Source organism: Juglans regia, chromosome 9, assembly GCF_001411555.2.
Source record: "Juglans regia cultivar Chandler chromosome 9, Walnut 2.0, whole genome shotgun sequence".
Taxonomy (NCBI): domain Eukaryota; kingdom Viridiplantae; phylum Streptophyta; class Magnoliopsida; order Fagales; family Juglandaceae; genus Juglans; species Juglans regia.
Window position 1 is genome coordinate 16,012,066 of NC_049909.1, and position 21,304 is coordinate 16,033,369.

General features: G+C 33.6%; 2 protein-coding genes across 2 annotated transcripts; one reads left to right on the forward strand and one right to left on the reverse strand.

Annotated features, from left to right (window-relative positions):
• Positions 1-5,063: 5,063 nt before the first annotated feature.
• Positions 5,064-10,198, forward strand: LOC108991567 (protein NUCLEAR FUSION DEFECTIVE 4-like). Its single transcript, XM_018965876.2, has 3 exons — positions 5,064-5,517; positions 8,027-8,973; positions 9,365-10,198. Exons 1-3 carry the CDS (start codon positions 5,209-5,211, stop codon positions 9,843-9,845), a joined length of 1,737 nt encoding a protein of 578 aa, XP_018821421.1. The 5' UTR covers positions 5,064-5,208; the 3' UTR covers positions 9,846-10,198.
• A 763-nt stretch (positions 10,199-10,961) lies between these two features.
• LOC108991565 (DNA (cytosine-5)-methyltransferase 1-like) lies at positions 10,962-19,726 on the reverse strand. The gene is made up of 12 exons (XM_018965873.2): positions 19,175-19,726; positions 16,456-17,947; positions 14,516-16,025; positions 14,179-14,343; positions 13,793-13,991; positions 13,584-13,695; positions 13,356-13,503; positions 13,049-13,246; positions 12,329-12,607; positions 12,037-12,198; positions 11,718-11,936; positions 10,962-11,381 (listed from the first exon to the last, which is right to left on the reverse strand). Exons 1-12 carry the CDS (start codon positions 19,281-19,283, stop codon positions 11,244-11,246), a joined length of 4,731 nt encoding a protein of 1,576 aa, XP_018821418.1. The 5' UTR covers positions 19,284-19,726; the 3' UTR covers positions 10,962-11,243.
• Between the last annotated feature and the right edge of the window lie 1,578 nt (positions 19,727-21,304).

Consider the following 21,304-nt stretch of genomic DNA (forward strand, 5'->3'; position numbering starts at 1 on the left):
AAGAACAAACAAAGTGACTGTGATAGCCACGCACCACCTTGGGAGTATGGCTGTCAGTCAAGTCTGAAGTAACCGGTGGTCTTGAACCCAAAAAATCTACGTGTGGTGGCAGAAGAGCACCATTAGCGGTGGCGTGTGGATTTAACTCGCGCACTTTGGACTACGTGTGTGGCTCACGCGTAATATCGTTCGGCAAAATATTTCACCCGTCTAAAAGATCGGCGTCTTGGGAAACCTGTGGTAGGGAACGTGGTGGTCACTGGACGCCAAAGAGTAGCAGATCGGTCTTTCGCCATACTTAGTCCTGAAAAAACAACAAAAAAATTAAATAAAATAAAGAAGAAAACTATAGAGGAGATGGAGGAGAGATGAAGGAGTAAGGAGGGAGGACTTTTCCCTCTAGGTAGGTTTTGATTTAGTGGTGGTCTCTAAAGAGAATGATGAGTCTCTTTCTAAAACTAGGGCCGGCTCAATTTTATTTGTAAGTAAGTTTAGAATATGAGTAGTTACTAAAAATTTTTGGAATATGAATACGTGACTGATTTATGAGTTTCAACTTATCATTAAAATTTTTTTAAATTTCAATATAAAATATAATAAACAATTCAACTTTTTTAAATTATAAAATAATAATAATATTAAAAAATAATATTCTAATAATATTTTATCATCTCAACTCAATTCAATTCAACATCTAAACACACCTTAGTCATTTATTATATGACTTATAAATAACATAAAAAATATTTTTATATTTTAAATTTTACAAACTTTGATACGACCAATTGGACCACATGGGTACGCACGTTTTGCCTGTAAATAAACCTGGCCTAATCTATAATTTTGGAGTCACATAAAATCTTGATCTTGACTGGTCGGCGCTACATCTGTAAACAGATTTTCTTACAATATATAATTATTAATGTCAAATTATCAAGAACCTAATTTGTGTGACCACGATTTTTAGCTTTGAACGACAGCGTAGCGCAGCTAATTACCACAAACCCAACGGCCAACTAATTCACATCTATAATTCTTTACTATGATTTCTCAACAAATCAATTTGAATTTAAATTAAGTTTGAGTGTATTCTTAAGAACAATAAATACCCTATCTTACTAAATTTCAACATAGAAAAAGATAAGATGGAAAAGAGGGGATGGAGAAAAAGACTTTGAGGGTTACATATTTCGTAATTAACAATTTAATTTGATTGAATACAAAGCATAGATTTCAATTTATAGGAGAATTACACGGAGATAAAATAAGCTAAATATTTTTATTATTATGAAAATCAAATGATATTATCCTAAAAAAATCATGACTAGAATATCATATTTAATTTTCATAATATCAAATCGAACTCTTGATTTGATATTATCCTAAACAAAAATATCTAAATTATCATAAACATTTTGCAAGCAAATTTTAAGAATAATAACTTGGTGGTGAAAAAAAGGAAGAAATAAAATATGTTACTAAAAACCCAATACTAGTACTTATTATCATGATGAAATTCTATTCATTTTAGTATTGCATGAACCCTAGTTTCATCATATGGTGACTGGTCAGCTAAGATTGTAATTCCATATTTTTGGTCTGAAGTTTTTTTTTTTTTTTTTTTTTTCTCTACATAGAAATAAATATAAGGTTTGTGAGAGAGGGAGATTTATACGGCTGAAGATTATTGTATTTTTTTTTTTTATGAGGACGGCAACATCGATAAAGGAATTATATAATTTCATAAATTAACATAATTTTATTTGATCTGTTAGATTTAATTTATAATTTAATAAATTACATTAAGTTATATTATTTTATGAAATATTTTTTATATAATTTTTTTTTACTAGAGTATTTTTCTTATTTAATACTAATGAATAAAAAAATATCACGATCCAATATCCTTAGCTGGCAGAAAAGTTTGAAATCACCACCAACCCTTCCTTTGATACTATACGTTCAACATTTTTACTTTCTCATTTGAAAACATAAATTAATTAATGATGTTCAGCCTTTTCTCCATCTATTCCAAAATAAAACAGCGTACTTAGCCTTTTAATAAAGATGATTTTAACTTATTTCAATTTATTTTATTTAATTTTTATAATTTTTTAAATTTTTATATAAAATATAATAAATAATTTATTTTTTAAAAAATTTTTAAAATAATAATAATATTAAAAAATAATATTCTAATAATATTTTATTTAATTTTTAACTTTTATCTTAACTAATATCATATCAACTCACTATCTAAACTTCACCTAAATTAAGGGTGGCTGACGGTTTGGAGTTCCCACAAAGGCTCCAATGCTAGTGTATTTTGAATTTTTTTTTAATTTTTTTAAATATATTTTTAACACTTTTAAATATTTTTAAAAAGAATAAAAAATTTACAACATTACTAAAAAGAACTTCCTTAATTAGTTAATTACGAAGTAAAAAATAAAATAAGTTGTACTAATAATATGCGATTTCATATTAGAATTTCTACTAATTCTCTGATTTAAAGAGTAATATTACTAATAATCATTTTATTTATAATCATCTTATCATTTCATGATATGGTATTAAATAATTGAAAAATTATTTGGCATGTTTCAAAATTTTACTAATCATTTAATTTCACATCATTAACATCATAAAATGTTGAAATGATAATAAATTCTGAAAATAATATTAAAGAAAATTCTGTATATTATATTTTCGTCCTACTTTTATTATGCTATCATGAGATAATATTATCCATCAATTTTCAAAGTTTAAAAAAGTTAAAGAAATGATCAAAAAAATGATTAAAAAAAAACATATTTTCGAGATGAGACAAGAGTCCACGAAGAGTTAATTAGTACACTGTACTATTACTTAACAAAAAAAATTATATTCTTGAGTCCACGTGTAGCACATTTAATAAAATATTAATATGTTATAATTTAATTTGCATGATTGATTTTAAAATTTAAATTTTATAAATTAAATTTTATAATTAAATTAATATGAATAAAATATTTTATACACCTACTTCAAAATAAAATAATTTTAAAAAATATTAACATGTGATTCTCGCACCAGCGGGGAACATGACCTCCACACAAACACGTGAATGAGGAGGAATCAAGAATTCCAAAGAAGAGAAATGTTAGTTCTAATTATGAGTTGTAATTGTTAGTGTACAAGTATCGTATAATTATTTTTAAAAAAATAAATATAAAATTTATATAAAAATAATAATTTTTTAATAATAAATTTAATTTTTTAAAAATAATTATACTATATTTATATAATTTATATAATTATACGTAACATTATTATGAAAAGAAAACAAAACAAAGAAATATAAGACAGAAAAAAGAAAGCTTCACAAGTGATGAATTAGAATAATGTTAGAGAGAAGTCATTATAACAGTGTATACTTTATATTTATTGTATAATTATTTCTAATTAATTATTTTTAATATTCATTTAAAAAAATGTGTATAATATCATATTATGTATATAAAATAGTTATTTTTAATAGTGATTTATATCTATATTTCTTCCATGAATTAAGGGAGTAGTGGTGTGGTGATCACAAGGATATCTCTGACTCTGACCATTCAATGCTCCTTCCATCACATGCTGCCACGTGCAAGCTAGGCATAAGCCCTCTATTGATTGCGTTTTGTATGTACCAGGCCACGAGCCAATACGTCATTCGTTCTAACCGGTTAACTGAATTTCGTCCGTGCCATCAGAACCACCGGTTTGGGATCCCAATAGTTTTAGGTTGAGTTTGGATGTTGAAGTGAGTTAAGTTGAGTTGATAAAATATTATTAGAATATTATTTATTATTATTATTATTATTTTAGAATTTGAAAAAGTTGAATTGTTTATTATATTTTGTGTTGAGATTTGAAAAAGTTGTAATGATGAGTTGAGATGAGTTGAGAGAAGTTGTGATTCCAAACGAAGCCTACTATTCATTATTCTAAACACAACATATTATATTTTTTTTAATTTTTTAATTTTAATTTTCTTAAATTTATTAAATTCTTTTAACTCATTATTCATATATCACAAAGAAATTAAATAGAATTTTTTAATATAAGATATATGAATGATAAATAGAAGAATTTAATAAATTTAAAAAGAATAAAATTAAATTAAATTAAAAAATAAAAAAAAATATCATATATAAAAATGATGAATAACAAAGCTTAATTAATTATAAAATGTAAAAATATTATATATTTATTTTTTAAGAAAATAAATAAATATAAAATTCATATAAAAAAAATTAATTTTTTAATAATAAATTTCTTTCATTTTTTTAAAAGTGTACGCCACAATTTATACCTATATCTAATTTTATTTATATAATTTTATTAAAAAAGATTTGCCCCACCTCCGGAAAGGGGTACATGGCGCCGCTGCTTGTGAATTTCGACCACCTACATGAATTGTCTTCACTTGTCAATTCATGGTGGTTATTCCAACTATCTCTAAAGGTGGGGTCACTGTACGAATTACAGTGACCTCTTAAGTAGGTACAGTAAAATATTACTTTTACTATTATTTTTACTGTTAATTTTTATTATTGTGAGTTTTTTATTTATTTATTTTATTTATTTAATAATTAAATAAGTATTTTTTAATAATATTATAATTTTTTTTTTATTTTTTTAAATATATTTAAATATGTTAAAAAATAAATGTAAAAAAATACAAAAAAAAATACATTCTAAAAGTATTAATGGGAGCCCAACGGGAGCTTCTAGCGATAGAAATAACACCGCTTTTCAAAAATATTTAAAATTAAAAATTTTAATTTAAAAATGTAAACAATTATTTTTTTAAAAAAATCTATACATCCTCCTCTATTTTACATCTTATAGTTAAGATGAGAAAAATCATTGCACATGGCTGTTGATAAATTAAATAAAAATAAAAAAATAATATTTTATAAGTATCGTGCAAAATTTTAGATACATCAAATCAAAATAAAAATTTAAAAAATATTATTTTATACAGTAATTAAATAAAATTAGTTGATAGTTTATCTATAAAATGGGCATAGACATGAAAAGAAAGAAAATGGGCATAGAGAAGGGTGCTGCATGCTATAGGCATAGAGAAAACAAAGAAAAAAAAGAGTTAATTTTTGGAGGCGGGCGGGGGCTTCTGGCCTTGTAGTGCTAGCTAGCTCTGCCGACATACATAGCGTCATGGTGGGGCAGTCACGCAAATGGATGATTTTGGTGGCCACCATATGGATTCAGGCATTCACCGGCACCAACTTCGATTTTTCAGCCTACTCCTCGGCTTTCAAATCTGTTCTTGGGATTTCTCAGGTGCAGCTGAATTACTTGGCCGTGGCTTCCGATCTTGGCAAGGCTTTTGGGTGGTCTTCTGGTCTGGCTTTGATGTATTTTCCCCTCTGGGTGGTGATGTTCATGGCTGCTTTCATGGGCCTCGCTGGTTATGGCACTCAATGGCTTGTGATTAGGAGTATCATAACCTTGCCTTACTTTCTGGTATGCTCTCTCTCTCTCTATACCTGATATTGGAGGCAGTACATACTACTTTGACAGAACAGTACCTTCAATTCATACAATTCTTTCAACCCTAAAACTGCTTAATTCTATGCTGCCAAGAACAATATAAACCAGTTAAGCCTTGATATCATTTATTTTCTAAGATTTTAGGAGCACTGCACTTCTTCTTCTACTTTATTTTCTATGATTTTAGGAGCACTGCACTGCACTGCTTCTTTTACTGTTCTTCTACTTATTTTTATTTTTTAAAAAATGATAGTTATAATCGTAAATACGTAATTATCGTATAATTAATTTTAAAAAAATAAATAAATATATAATTTACATAAAAAAAAACTTAATTTTTTAATAATAAATTTTATTTTTTTTAAAAATAATTATATAATGTTTACACATTCTATAACTGCACGTAACACTTGATGAAATTTCAAATTTTCTGACATTTTCTTAAAATAGTACTGGTTAAAAAAGAGAGTTAATTCTTGGTAGGTTAGGCAATTGAGTTTAGATAAGTTTTTTATAAATAGTAATAAATTAAGATAGTGAAATGAGTTTTATAAAATTTATTTAAAATGAATTTAAATGTATTTATAAAAAATTAAAAAAAATTATAAATTTCACGTATAAAAAATATTAAGTTAAAAAATAATAATTATGAACATCACGTATAAAAAAGTTTTAAATTAAATAATATTTAATAATTTAAAAATTATATATTAAAATATTAAAATAAGTTTAAAACATAACTCAATGTAGATAAGTTGAGCTCACTCCAAACGAAACTTATAGACGGTTGGAGAGAAGTCTCGATCCGAAAATTTATATTGAATCAAACTCGAAATTGTTTTTCCTTTTTTCATTGGATCAATAAGAAATCCATACAATTAAGTCAAAGAAAACCAACTGATTTTTAATTTCCAATGTAGGACCTACTGCTGACGTGTCGAGCTACCAACGGTTTATTTTACCTAATTCTCTTTTATCTCTTTTTTTTTTTCTTTTTTTTTTTCTTTCGTTGAAAATTGTGATTGAGATGTCAGCACCCAATATTATTATTTTAATATTTTTTTTTCTGAATTTCTTTATTTGTGTGGATAAGGATAGAGATGTTAAGATTTGGTACGATTTTATAGCACTTTTTGGTAGCTCGAGCGAGCCATGGACTGGTAGTTAGGAACTAAAGTTTGTGAGAGAGGTATGACCGATGCTGACAAAATTGTTGTCGACGTTCATGCCACTTTTAATTGCTGATCGGTATCTAAGTTACTATTTTAAAAAGCAGAACCATCCATCCCTCTAGATTATTTAAAATTAAATTTATAAATTAATATAATTATATACAATTGATTAGATTTATTTCACGATAAAAATAATTTTATAATTTAACGTATCAGTAAATTTTATTTTTATGTATTTAACAATAATGTTAAAGTATTTCTCTTTCTATTTTTTTTAGACACAGATCAGTTTGAGTTACAATATTCAGTATTATTTTGGGCTGATCTTGTTCAGGTTTTATAAGCTGCCAGCAAAGTTTGGTTCATGGCATTAATCTAGCTAGCTTGTTCATATCGTGGACTGGGCGTTTTGAAGGACAGTTGCCTAAAGTTCCAAGAGTGGAATGCTGGTTGAAAATTGATTGTGTTTAAATATTAAATTGAGTTGAGTTGAGTTGAGATGATAAAATATTATTAGAATATTATTTTTTAATATTATTATTATTTTAAGATTTGAAAAAGTTGAATTGTTTATTATATTTTGTGTTAGAATTTGAAAAAAATTGTAATGATGAGTTGAGATGAATTTATGATCCAAACGAAGTCACATCTCCCATATATAGTCGTGGCTAATATTTCTTTGAACTAAAAACAGGAAAAAAAAAAAAAAGACATGTTTTCTTTGAAAATTTGAAGTTTAAAAGTAGTAATGATATTTTAGGCTCCGTTTGGATATTGAAAGTATTTCATCTCATCTCATCATTATAATTTTTTTAAATTTCTACACAAAATATAATAAACAATTCAACTTTTTCAAATCTCATAATAATAATAATATTAAAAAATAATATTCTAATAATATTGTATTCAATTTTCATCTAAAACCATCTCATCATCCAAATCGCACCTTAAAGTTATTTTTTTCTTAAGTCGGTGAACATTGTACAATACACCATCCACATCACTTAAATGATAAGATTTATAATATTTAAATTTTAAAATTTATCTTTCAAATCAAATTATGTCACGTAAAATAACTCATCATGTAGAGTAAAAACTTTAGGATAACAGTACTCTTAACAAATATGGTACGTAGTTGTTGAGTTGTTTTTGTTTTAATGATCATCACGATCATGTTCTTGCTAGTACTACGCACCTCATCAAATTTGTTTCTGCATTACTACTACTACTCTAGCTAGCTAGCACCATGCATGCAGGAAGAACTTGAATAAAATATGTTAAGTATTTTCACTCTCGCATGCATCATGCAGGTCTTTCTTCTGTGTTTGTTGGCCGGGTGTAGCATCTGCTGGTTCAACACTGTATGTTTTGTTCTTTGCAACAAAAACTTTCCGGCTAATCGACCCCTTGCAATCTCACTCACAGTAAGCTTCAATGGAGTAAGTGCAGCCTTGTACACTCTTGCTGCTAGTGCAATTGACTCCTCCTCTGATGCTCTCTATCTTCTTTTAAATGCCCTCCTTCCTCTGATCACTTCTATTGTATCACTAATCCCAATTCTCCGACAACCGCCTCTGGATCCCCTTCTTCCCGACGCCGTTCGCCGGGACTCCCTTATATTTCTGTTCTTGAATTTCTTAGCAGTCATCACCGGCATTTACCTTCTTCTCTTTGGTTCCTCTACCTCGGATACTACAGCAGCTCGTCTCCTTTTTAGTGGAGCCATTGCCCTCCTAATTTTCCCTTTGTGTATCCCTGGTGTTGTCTATGCTAAAGATTGGTTTCATCGCACCATTCATTCTAGCTTACGCCTTCAAGGCTCTGCATTCGTTCTTATTGATGCAGATGATCTTGAACTACATAAAGAGCTTCTTTCCCGTCAAGGTAGTAGTATTGTCCCTCTTGGAAATGGATCCTTCACTCACCCTTTAAACGAAAATAGAACTGTGGATTTGATCACCAGCCAGCAGAAAGCTGGGGAAGTTCAATGGTGTTGTAAGAGATTAATATACAAGGATCAGTTGGCAATCCTCGGGGAAGAGCACCCAGCACGAATCCTAGTACGAAGGTTAGATTTTTGGCTATACTATGTTACTTATTTTTGTGGAGGTACAATCGGACTTGTGTACAGTAACAATCTAGGACAAATAGCGCAGTCGCTGGGACAAAGTTCAGACACCACGACTCTCCTTACGCTCTATTCATCGTTCTCCTTCTTTGGCCGATTGCTTTCAGCTGCACCAGACTACATACGTGCGTAAGTAATCATGACAACTATTGCTTAACCAGTACTGCTTCCTTTTAGGAAAAAAAAAAAAAAAAAAAGAGGGTAAAGATAGTTGGAAAAGAGATCAACATGGATCGAGGATGTATTTTTTTTTTTTTTAAGGTAGATCAACAGCTAGACTCCATTAATTCATAAACGAGACATTACAACTTTAATATGAGATATACAGAATACAAATTAATTACTGCTTTTAAGACTCTTCAATGCATAAATTTTTTTGTGATTGATATGGTCTAGTCCATTACTGTAACTCTTTACAAACAAACTATCTAAGAGACAATACTCTATCATACGTCAGATTTAACAAACCTCACATTCTGTCTCAAGACAGAATTAAACAACACCACTATTACCTGTGCAGGAAGTTTTATTTCGCAAGGACTGGATGGCTGGCCATTGCACTTTTGCCAACCCCAATTGCTTTCTTCTTGCTAGCAGCATCAGGCAGTGGGGAAGCACTGCATGTAGGCACTGCACTGGTTGGCTTGAGCTCCGGATTCATCTTTGCTGCTGCTGTATCAATTACATCAGAGCTTTTTGGACCCAACAGCGTGGGTGTCAACCACAACATTGTAATCACCAATATCCCAATCGGGTCTCTCGTATATGGCTGTCTTGCTGCTCTAGTTTATGATGCAAACATAAGCTCTGGTTTAGGGAACATAATGTCAGATTCGGATGATAAAGTATGCATGGGAAGGCAGTGCTATTTCTTGACATTCGTTTGGTGGGGATGCATATCAGTTCTGGGACTAGCTTGTAGTGTGCTGTTGTTCTTAAGAACCAAACATGCTTATGACCTTTTTGAACGGAACCGGATCATATCAGCACAAGAATATTAGTAAATTTTGCTTGATTAGAGGCATGCACGTACTTACGATGGTTCATGCTAGCAGACGGGGGTACGTATGAAAAGGCTCGAACCTGTACAGCCATATATCATCATTGTGTACTTGTATTCGGGTCCTTCAAAACAAAACAAAAAAAAAATTCAAAGAAAATTGTTTATCTATGTATGTTACTAAGCTAGGGGGAGAGAGAGAGAGAGAGATCTAAGAGATGTTGACACTCAATGTTGGATGGAGTAGTACTGCCTCCTTTGGGAAAGTTTTTACCATAAATGACTTGAGGAAATGAAGAATTATTATTATTGATTGGTGTTCATGTATATGTAAGAATAGTTGTAAATTTGGGATATTAATGCTTATGCAGGATTAATATAAGACTTGCATGGGTACGTAGTGCCTGGGAAGGTCCTGAGTGTCCTTAATTACCAGTTGGAGAAGTCTGTAAGGTAATCTCCAAATCGCAGTACGTAGCATGAAAGATAGTTCCTTACGTATGTTTTAAAAAAGGGATTAAACCAATGCAAGATCATTTGAAACTGGAATCTATGAGAGATGCAATTCCCATTTTTGTAACGTTTTTCAATTGAATAATTTTATTTCTGAAAGTCTTCATACCACACACGATCCGTATGACATAATATAATTTGTAAGATTTATAGATGATGCATGGAAACCCTTTAAAATGAATTTCTTAAAAAAAAAGTTGAAGAATATTTTTTGGGAGCAAAAACTTCCATCTCATTTGAATAATCAAATGAGACGAAATGAAAATTAAAAATTAAATAAAATATTATTACAATATTATTTTTATTTTGAGATTTAAAAATTAGAATTGTTTATTTTATTTTATATTAAAATTTAAAAAAATTATAATAATTAAATAAGATGATTTGTGTAATCAAACAATATTATATATATTCTTCTATTTGGGTTTTGATATATATATATATATATATATTAACAAAACTTCTTGGTCAAATAGTAGCATAAAAGTTCATTTAACCTAAAACTGCATACCTAATATTTCAGCTGCAGGTGGGCTTGGCCTTCTGAGAACTTTTGTAGAGCACCAAAAAAAAAAAAACAATAATAATACAGTAATCCTGATAATTCAAATCATTAAAGAATGATTGATCGTCCCTTGTTTGAGATAATAAGCCACTCGATTGAACGAGTAACATAACAAGTGCGACTTTAATTATGCAGTGTTATTGTGGATAACACTGAAATTATGCAATAATACTTTATCTTTCAAGTAAAAAAAAAAAAAAAAAAAAAAAGCCATCGAATTAGGCAGCAGTATTCACACTAATATGTCCATCCTTTGGGAAGAAAGATGTATTTGCTTTGTGCATCGATCAATCCAAAAGACAATGCAAGATCACTGATACACTATGTAGACCTCTTACTGTCCACAGCTTCCTTGAGTTTCCTCCCCAGGGCGTATGCTAGAGGAGGAGGTACAGCATTTCCAATCTGCCTGTGCTTGTGTTGGATATTACCAGCAAACTGGTAGCTATCTGGGAAACCCTGCAGTGGATTCAGTTCTTGAGTAACTTGTTTGAATTGTAAATTGTTAGCTTACTAAACCTTGTTATTACTGCCGTGCATGCATGTCCATATTCCCAAATATTTCTCAGAAGCCAGAATTACTAGGCTTACTTTCAGGAAGGAGTCAAAGGTTTCTTCAATCACATTTTCTTTTTCCTGGCTTGAGAGCATAGATCTTTGACTTAATCACATCTTATAGTTAATTCAAATAAACTTTAATTCATCAAAATTATTTCCTTCCCTTTTTTGAAACCCACTCTTCTAGTTTTTTATCATGGCAATTAGTAAGACCAAAGGAGATGGAATTCTTCTTACTTGAGATCGAGCACATTCACGAACTGTGAGGATCCTGTCCTGATCGGGGTGAAAACACATCCCCACCTTACCCATTGGTTGAGGGTCTGTGATGGAAGTTGGGAAGTTCCCATCCCAATCCAACCTTCCAAACAGCCCCTTCCATTGATTGTGTCGCTTAGCTGTGTTTGGCAGGCACCATGGTATCAAATCAACAATTTGTCCAGTAGACAGTTTCACCTGCATTTTATTGAAATAGCATTTACAAAACTATTTAAGGCCAACACACAAAAGCAGTAGGCCAATAACAACCTCAGAACTCCAGTAGTTATGTTTGTACCTTTTCATCCGGAAGGTCATGCCAATCTGCACCAGGTCGCTTTGGAATTTTCTGACACCGAATGAGATTGAGCTCATTCATTTCTTTTGATATATGATCAGTCAAGACAGCCATATTCCCTCGAATTTTCTTTTGAAACCATGAGGCAGGGTCATTTTCATACTGAGCAACAAAAAGTCAGAAGTCAGACAATCCATATTTGCTCTGGCTCAAGGCCAGTTATTAGTTAGAGTGAAGGTATACATAGATTGTATATTTCTACATTTCTTTTGGTAAATTATATTAAATATACCTCTAAATTTATCTTAGCGGCACCATTCCCTACAGCTGGGAGATCACCAATTGTATCTCTTACAGTTATTGCACGGAAAGGGGCTCCATTTGCAGTACTTCGGACTGCAGCATACTGCAAATTTCCTGACAATGTTACTCTCAACTCCGGGGCAGCAAAGACGTGCATTGGCTCTGGCCACTCTGGGAGCGTCTCTTCAGGGGAGGCTGCCCATATAAATGCACGTTTTCTTGACTGTGAAACACCATAAGCTCCAGCTTCCAGAATACCAAACCTCACCTTATACAAACAAAACCAACATCCATAAGATCCACCCAGACATGCAAACAGACGCAAACATATACCACTCAAATACAGATATGATCGACTTATATTTTATGATATATATACATATATTTTTTTTTTGGCACTAAGTGTCCAGAACAGCGTTCCAACTAATCTCGGGGGTATACTGGTCCTTGACAAAGAGTTTCCCACAAGTGCAACTCAAGTAATTCAAGGGAAAAATCACCCAATCCAATAGATCCTAGAGATTATTTGCACCAGTGGGATTCCAACCTTGAACCTTTACCACTTAAGCCAACTCCTAGGGGTTTATATATATATATATATATATATATATATATTATGCATGATGGTCCATTTACATATCTATGTGTAAAACACAAATGAATGTATGTATGCTTAAAAAATATACACCAGAAGTGATGCAATATCTACCTGATAACCCATCTCAAGGAGTGAGGAAAGAGTTAAACGAAATGTCTGTCCTTTATTGAAAGACACAAAGTTCCTCACATTCTCTAGAAGGAAGTACTTTGGCCTAAAGTAATCAGCAAAGGATAAGAATGCCAAGATCATTTCACACTGAACTTTACTCCAAGTGCTTTGATTGAACCTATTCATTCCCGAGAAACCCTGAAAGAAATGTGGCTTTCGTTAAGTTTCTTGTTGATAAAGGCTCAAAGGTTTATTACATATCAACAGAAACTGGATAGGAGGAAAAGAAGAAAACATCTGCACAAACCTGACATGGAGGTCCACCATTGATGAAATCCACTTGCCCTGGAAGTGGCAAATCATTAATCTCCTTCTCACTAAGAGCTGCAGCTAACTCTGCAGCTTCAGAAGTTGAGATACAGTCATCGGCATCCCCACACTTCTCCATCACAGCCCTGTAGTACAAAAGAATGACAGGTCACTCAAAAATTACAGAAGCGGGGTCAAAAGGAATTATGTCAACACGTTTGTTTACCTAAGAATCACGTTGCAGTTATTAATGAACATCACTGACTCTGGATGATTGAGTTTAAAGGCATCTCCAGCAGGTTCTTCATACTCAATTGCCCACTTGGTTAATGAGGCACCTGCATTGATGGATGACAATTAATGGAAAATCAAGAGGTGCTTTAATATAGCAATTGGAAGAAAAAAATACATTAGAAAAAAAGAGATTGAGTTTACCAGACTGATGCAATCCCTCTGACAAGCCACCACAACCAGCAAATATATCTAATGTTGCCAACCGATTCTCCCAAGATGCTTCTCTTTGTTTCTCGTATTCTAAATCCTCCCCTTCTTTGCACTTGCCCTTTTTCTTTCTAGATGCAGCAACACCATCCACATCCCCAGTCGAGTATCTTAGTTTTATATGAGCTGGCAACTGTCCCAGAGAAAGAGGAAGAAAATTTATACTCCAACAGAGTAAAGTTTTTTTGTACATCCAGTAAATGGTCTGGTAATATTACTTTCAGAAGTTGAAGCTATTTTAAAATCATAAAATAACACCATTTCCATGTATTGATCAAATTTGTAAATGAGATACAAGACGAGTGGAGAAATCCGGGTACCTGCTTGAGGGACCCTTTAGAAGGATCATACATATATTCACAGAAGAAAATGTGTTGGGAAATAGCAGGAGCAACGCATGCCAGAACATCATACTTCTTTCGGACTTCACATTTACCTTCTATATTTTCGATAGCCATAACATGTGTTTCTTCACTGAAGTAGACCTGACAATTTGCAAAATGAAAAAACCTTCAGAGAAAAGGTTACAAGAAATCAAGGATGGAAATGCAGGTGAATTCGTAAAACATTCACCAAGAAAATCAAAAAATTACAAAGAACCTCATAGAGGTATTCCATGTACTTCAAATAACATGAGTTTCTTAAAGGAGCTCTTACTTCCTGAATGTCAGAGCAGTATGCCTTCTCAACTGAAATGTCTTCTGGTCTGAAAAATCTTCTAACTTTAACCTTTGTAGATTTATCTTCTAGTCTTTTAGCTTCACTTGTGACAATAATCTCCAGCACTTGGCACACAACATAAGGTTTCAAACCTACATTCCTTCCACTCTTGAAAGTTAGATGCTCCAGACTTTCCACTGCAAAGTTATGGGGGCTGACATAGATATAATCATGAACAGAGTACTCAGTTCCCCTGTACACGAAACCAGTCTGACGTGAATTTAATTTAAAAGTTTCCTTGTCCTCCTGTGCTTCTCTTATTTTGCAAGAGTGGCAAAAGCCTGACCCGAGACCCATAGTTTCATAGGGAAGACTAACAAAAGCACCTTTATCAGGATAATACAAGCTTTTACAGTAATATTCAAGTGGCAACCCCTTTCTCTTCCTCTCTTCTGCTCGTGCTCTGTCAATTTTATCAGCATTAGCATTATCCTTCCTATGTTGATGGCCCCATGGCACTAAGCGAACATCCACAACAACTGTCTGTTTAACATTCTCCAATCCCAGGGTCATGCACTCATTTGTCAGAAATAGCTCCCTCTCATTAGCAGCATTGCCAAGAACAGTCTGAGATCCTTGCTGCAAAATTCTTCCATGGAACATTTTGCTTCCATCTGATGCTTGAAACATGAATTCAACAAAATAGATAATGGGAAGGTCCAATGATTCATTTTCTTCCATTAAAACAGCACCCCCTACAGCAATTGCATCACCATGAACAATGGCTTTTTTATAACACATTTCACCAGTGGATGTTTTTCCGACAGACTTTCCATCCCAGCTTATTTCCTTATTCATAGAGCATAATTTAGTTGTTCTTGAGACTGTAAGAGGTTTCTGAGTTCCCTCTGAAAATAATATCTTATTCTCTTCACAATCATCTTCTTCATTTTCCTCTTGCTCCTCAACGTCTTCCTCGTCTTTCAAATCACAAGTAATTTCTTCTTGTAGATCATCTGGTGAGTAATTTGAATAGTACTCCCCCCAAATTCTGTTTATTAGTCTAGTTGTTGTAGCCTGCATAACCTTCCTCTTGGATTGCACAGGTGCCATTGCTGCTCTTGGATTCAAATTTGATTCAATCTTTTGCAATACCTTTTTCTTCTTCAATAACCATTTAGTATGATGTCTCTCCTCCATTTTCTTTGTAAGACCAATCACAAATGCACACCTTTTAATCTTCTCATCTGGAAATTCTGCAAATAGCTGCAGTATTATCTGTCCATGGACAACTACATATCTTTCAACAGCTGCTGGATCAGAAGAAACGTATGCCCAATGGTCCTTCTTGAACTCAGACAGTCTCTTGATGACATCTGCAAAAGAAAGTCGAGCAACTCGGCTCTGTTCCTTCAACAATGTGATGATACTTACAGCAAGCCTGGCTGTTCTCAAAACTGGTTCGTACCAACGAGCATACTGCTCTGATGGCTTACCAAGTCGATACCTAATGAAGATCAGAGAAATCAGACACACATCATTGACATATATTTCATGTTATTTTGAATTCTTTTTCCTTTAATTTTTCCCCTGCTCGAGCACAAAGCCAGAAAGCTATTCCTAAATCTTCCAAATGTGCATAGCTATTCATGAATAGCCCATTAATTTTTTGATAAGTATGAATATCCCATTAATTGTAGCAAAACAGTTCTATAATTACAAATACTTGCAACATCAACACAACCTTTAGCATGAAATAATTTCCACATCCATCCATAATCATTCGTGAGTGTATCTCACTAGTTCATTAAAATTCCAAACCACATGTGCACACACACACCCACAGAATTAATTTCAGTCAGTAACTTCTAAAGCAAAAGATATGCAGTAGCTGGAAATTATCCCCACTGTTTAGTCAGAGAAAAGATGCATCATACCAGGCCATGTCTGTACGGATAGAAATGAAAACCATTGATGAACCAAATTCAATCATCCATTCCTTTATTGCACTTAAATAAATTGGAATCCCATCAGCATCCTGTGCTCTTGAACCACATGAAGAAGACTGACCAGGGTTGGCATCAAGACAAAATCCACTTCCATCATCAGAAGTCATAACCCCTGACCCAAAGATGGTGACATCAATATCTGTACACGGTTTCATTGGAAGAAGTTCCAAGGAAATTAACCTTGAGTCTGAATTGTAGAGTGACCAATTATGAAGCATGCTTCGAGGAAGTTCATCAGTGTCACATATCATATCACCGTCAAAAACTATGAACTCATCAGTTTCTTCTACAGAGTTCTTGTAATAAGCAGGCAGAGGGTAGTCATTGGCAATTTCATCTTCATTAATTTTTATGTAGAATTTGTTAGACGTATAGGAGAAACTCTGACTTTTCTTCTGCTTCATTGATTGCCAGTTCTCTTCTTCCTGCAAGAGCCTTGCTAACTTTAAATCTTCATTTTCCTCCACTGCAGATTTGGAAGAACCAGATTTATTTTTTTTATCTTCATCTCCTAATTTTGAACCAATTGTTAAACTCCCACCTGTAGTTGGTGCATTTGCTTGAGTAAAGCTTCCACGCTTGCTACTCTCATCTCTCAAGGCAGCAAGAACAGGCATCTCTGCAAATATCAGATCATTCTTCTTCGATGTCTCATCCAAACCTACCAATTGATTATAGATAAACTCACCCTGAGAAATGACAAAGTCCTTGATAGATGTTGCATAAGAAAAATGCTTGCTTCCACTCATTGAACGAACAACTCCAGCAAGCAACTCATCTAGACTGGAATCAGAGTTCCCTCCAGAAGACCTTCGCAGCTTTTTGTAAACCTCGACACAAGCACGTGCCTTTTCAAAGAAATGATCAAAAAATTTCTTGTAGCTACTTGCTGGTTTAAGGCAATCATAATCGGCAATGTCAGTTGAAAGCCATACCACTGGAGAACCATCTTCGTAACCAGAGATATCCCATGACTCTATCCGTCCAAAGCCTTCACATCTGACACCCTTTTCCTTATCCTTTTCCTTTTCCAAACTTGCTTCGAGAGGCAATATAAGACCTGAGATGTACATGTCGTCAACTTCCAACATCTCAAGGGGCTGTGGGGCACCGTTTTCATCATGCAAGACAAAATCAGTTAATCTTCTATTTGGCCGTCCATCATCTTGTCTAGAAGTCAAGCGTACAGCTAGAATCTCTTCATCAGCAAATTGATCCTTCTTTGTCTCAACGACACAAGACTTCTCACATATACGAATAGATCGCTCCTTGAAATCTCTACATGCAGAAGCTCGCTTCGGCATTTTCCTAGAACCAGTTGGCTCTTCACTACCCTGAGACACATTTCGCTTCTTTTCTTTTTGGCTAGTTGTAGCTGCCTTTTTAGTGCTAGAAATAGTGCTCTTTTTTTTCTTCATTCCTGAGACAAAATATCACAAAAATCTGTTGGAGAAAGACACCTTATCAACCAAAAGGGTGCACCTTCTTTTTTTGTCAAGTGCTGAAAGGGCACAGCTATAAAGTAAATTCAAACCAGATGTCTTAGAGCATTGGCATTGGATTGTATATATCAACCAACTTGGGAATTTTTTACGTCCAACAACATCACAATGTCTAACACCATGACCATGCTGGTTTATTTAGCAAACAATTCAATGATTAAAGTGCATCAATTAATTATATGTACATGCATTTGATTGTGCATAAGGAAGACTCACATTGATGTTACCATCTAACCAAACCAAAAGAAGACCCGAGGTATACACATAAGAGCAAACCGTATCAAACAGAATTCATGAATTCAATTGTACTTGAGGAAGACCCAAGATAGACACACCTTGGCTCTTGGTATTGCAGCAGCCTTAAACACCCAAAATCCTAAATTTAGACAAAACTTTATCAAACAAAGCAAATTCTAGCTTTACATTTCAACCTAATTACCCAGCCACAAGTTGCCTGCACTAAAGAAATTATAGACACTAAGCATGAAAATGTCCTAATCAGGAGTGGACCCTTTGGTTTTCCCTTGCAACATTCCCAGAGGAAACAGAAAAGTTAACTAAACAAACACACTACCGCGTTTTACTTTTTCTTTTCCCCTCAATTAGCGAACAAGCTCAACAATTTACCATATTTGATTCTTCAACAGGCACACGGTCAGAGCACCAGGCTGGGCTCCTCCCACTGCTTGGGAGCTGACCATCAAAAGTTGAAAGCGCAAGTATATAAAAAGTAAACGTAGATAGTGTACAAAAATGGAAAAACACCCACTTCCAACTTGCCCAGATAACTTACCCCTCAATATGCAGCTTATCTATTGACTTATTAAGATCCTCGGTTTCCTTACCCTCTGACTTTGATGGAGAATCAACAATAGTAAGTGATGTGCACAATTCAAAATAACAAAATCAGGGTCATTTACCTTGCCCAGGCAACCGATACTTAGAATCTTAGATGAAGTATTCCATACTTAAAACTTAAAATTCGTAGACAATTTTTTGTATAAATTAAAATTCGTAGACAGATCAAACTTCAAAATTCCCTATTCTTCCAAAAGTCAAAAACCCAGAGCATGTTCATGAGCACAGTCCAAAAACAATAGAGTTGAGTCTCAGTGAGTTATAGAGGAGGCGAGCGACGGCCTTGCCTGAGGAAGTTTTGGCCTTCTGAGCATCCAAGCCTCCCAATCCGGTCTTCTGCTCCTGCTCTTTTATTGCCATGAAGGGCCTCCCGGACTCGTCGACGGCCAACGCCATTTCCCTCCTACTTCGATGTCACTCTTCTCTGCTCTCCGGTACCAAGAACGAAAATCAGAAAGAGAGTGATCAATGCACGACAGTTGTGACGACCGAGTCTAGAAAGAGACAAAGAAGAAGCTTCAATAGGAGCGTAGACTGCAGACGAAGGGGGTTTACTGGCTCGCTCTCGCTCTTCTCCAAAGCCCTAAGATTTGGAAGGGAAGAGAGGAAGTTTCAGAGAGAAGGCCAGATGTTGGGCGTCGGCGTTGGCGTGAAAGATTGTAATACCCCCGATGAACTGTGTTAGTGTGGAGAGAAAGTGCGGGAAAATAGATGGCAACAATTTGTCAAATTTTGCCTAAAAAAATTGAGAGGGAAACTAAAATTCGTTGCATTTTATACGGATTATTGGGCCGCGAGCTTGAAAACCATTGTTTACAAAAATTTGTCAACATTTTTGTTTAGTTTTCTCACTTTTGAAAGATATGCCAACCTCCCAATATATATATATAATTGCTGTATAGAATTACTTATTAGAAGCTCCTCCATTGTCAATTCAATGTCTGATGCAACAACTTCAACATGATCATCTTCCATACTGTTATGGTAGACCTGTAATTTGACAAAGATTATCATTACAGAGGTGCTCGTTACAGAGTACTTATACTTGCAAGCCGATATAGAGAATATATTTTCTCACACTGTTGATATAGTGGGATTTGATTTGCAAAACATATGATTTTTAGATGTTTTTTTATAGAAATATTCGTTATAGAGTACTTGTACTTGCAAATTGGTATAGAAAACATACTTTCTCACTCTATTGATATAGCAAGATTTGATTTATAAACAAATTTGATTCTTAAATATTTTATACAAATCAAGTCATGCTCCTTTGTGGTCAATTCAATGCTTGATGTAGAAACAACTGTAACATAAAGCCCTTCCATACTGTTATAGCATGTCTGTAATTTGAGAAAGATTATAATTACAGAGGTGCTCGTTACAGAGTACTTATTCTTGCAAGCCGACGCAGAGAAGATGCTTTCTCACACTACTAAGAGCATCCCCATTGAACTCCCCATATGGGGTCTATCCCTATAATTTGGGGATAAATTTAGGGTTTTGGAGAAAAACTCATCCCCAATGGAGCCCCATCGCATTCCAGAGGCCTTCCGTCCCGTGTCTTCTTCCTCTTGGCTCCAACCCCTCCCTCGAAACACCAACGATCGCAGCCCCTCTCCATCGGCATATTTTGTAAGTTTTGATTTCGGTTTTCCCAAAATTTTGTGACTTTGATTTCGCATCACCAAATTTCGCCCCCCTCCCTCTCCCTCATTTTTGAATTTTTTTTTTTTTTTTCTGCAAATCATACCTCTCTCCTTCTCTGTTTCTTTCTTCCCCTTTTTGCTTTCTCTCGAGGCCATGGTCAAGGTAAGTATACGATGGAGAGCCTACAATTTGGTGCTCTGCGTTGGTGATCTCTTCATTGTTTGGCTACCGAGAATGTTTCAGTGCTTTCAGATTAATTCAATTTTTTTTGTCACTCTCGTTTAGTCATTCTCATTTTGGACTTTGTTTGAGGAAACCGATTATCATTTTGACCTTGCATTGCCATTGATTTGTCTATATTTTGATTGGCTGTGTTGAGTGTTTGGCTACCAAGAAAGTGATGATGTTTCGTAGAATTTTTTTTTTTAATTACTCTGTATAGATGTTTCTTCTTTCACTTTTTATGAGATGTGACTTTCGGACTTATGTGGTTGTGAAATTTGTTTTGTGTTGTGGTGGAAGCTGATATTTCCAATTTTGTTGATATTTTCTCACCGTTATTTGGTTGTTGTGAAAATCCAGTTATATTTATTGAATTAAAATTGTGTTTTATGTTGTGCTTATGTGGGATCGTTTTGATTTTGCTCTCATTTTCCTTCATGGACTGTTTGCTTATTGTGGAAATCTCCAGTTGCAGAAAGAAGAAGAAACTGAATATGGGACCTATTGTTTTTGAATTATCTCTTTTTTAATGTGTGATTCAACTT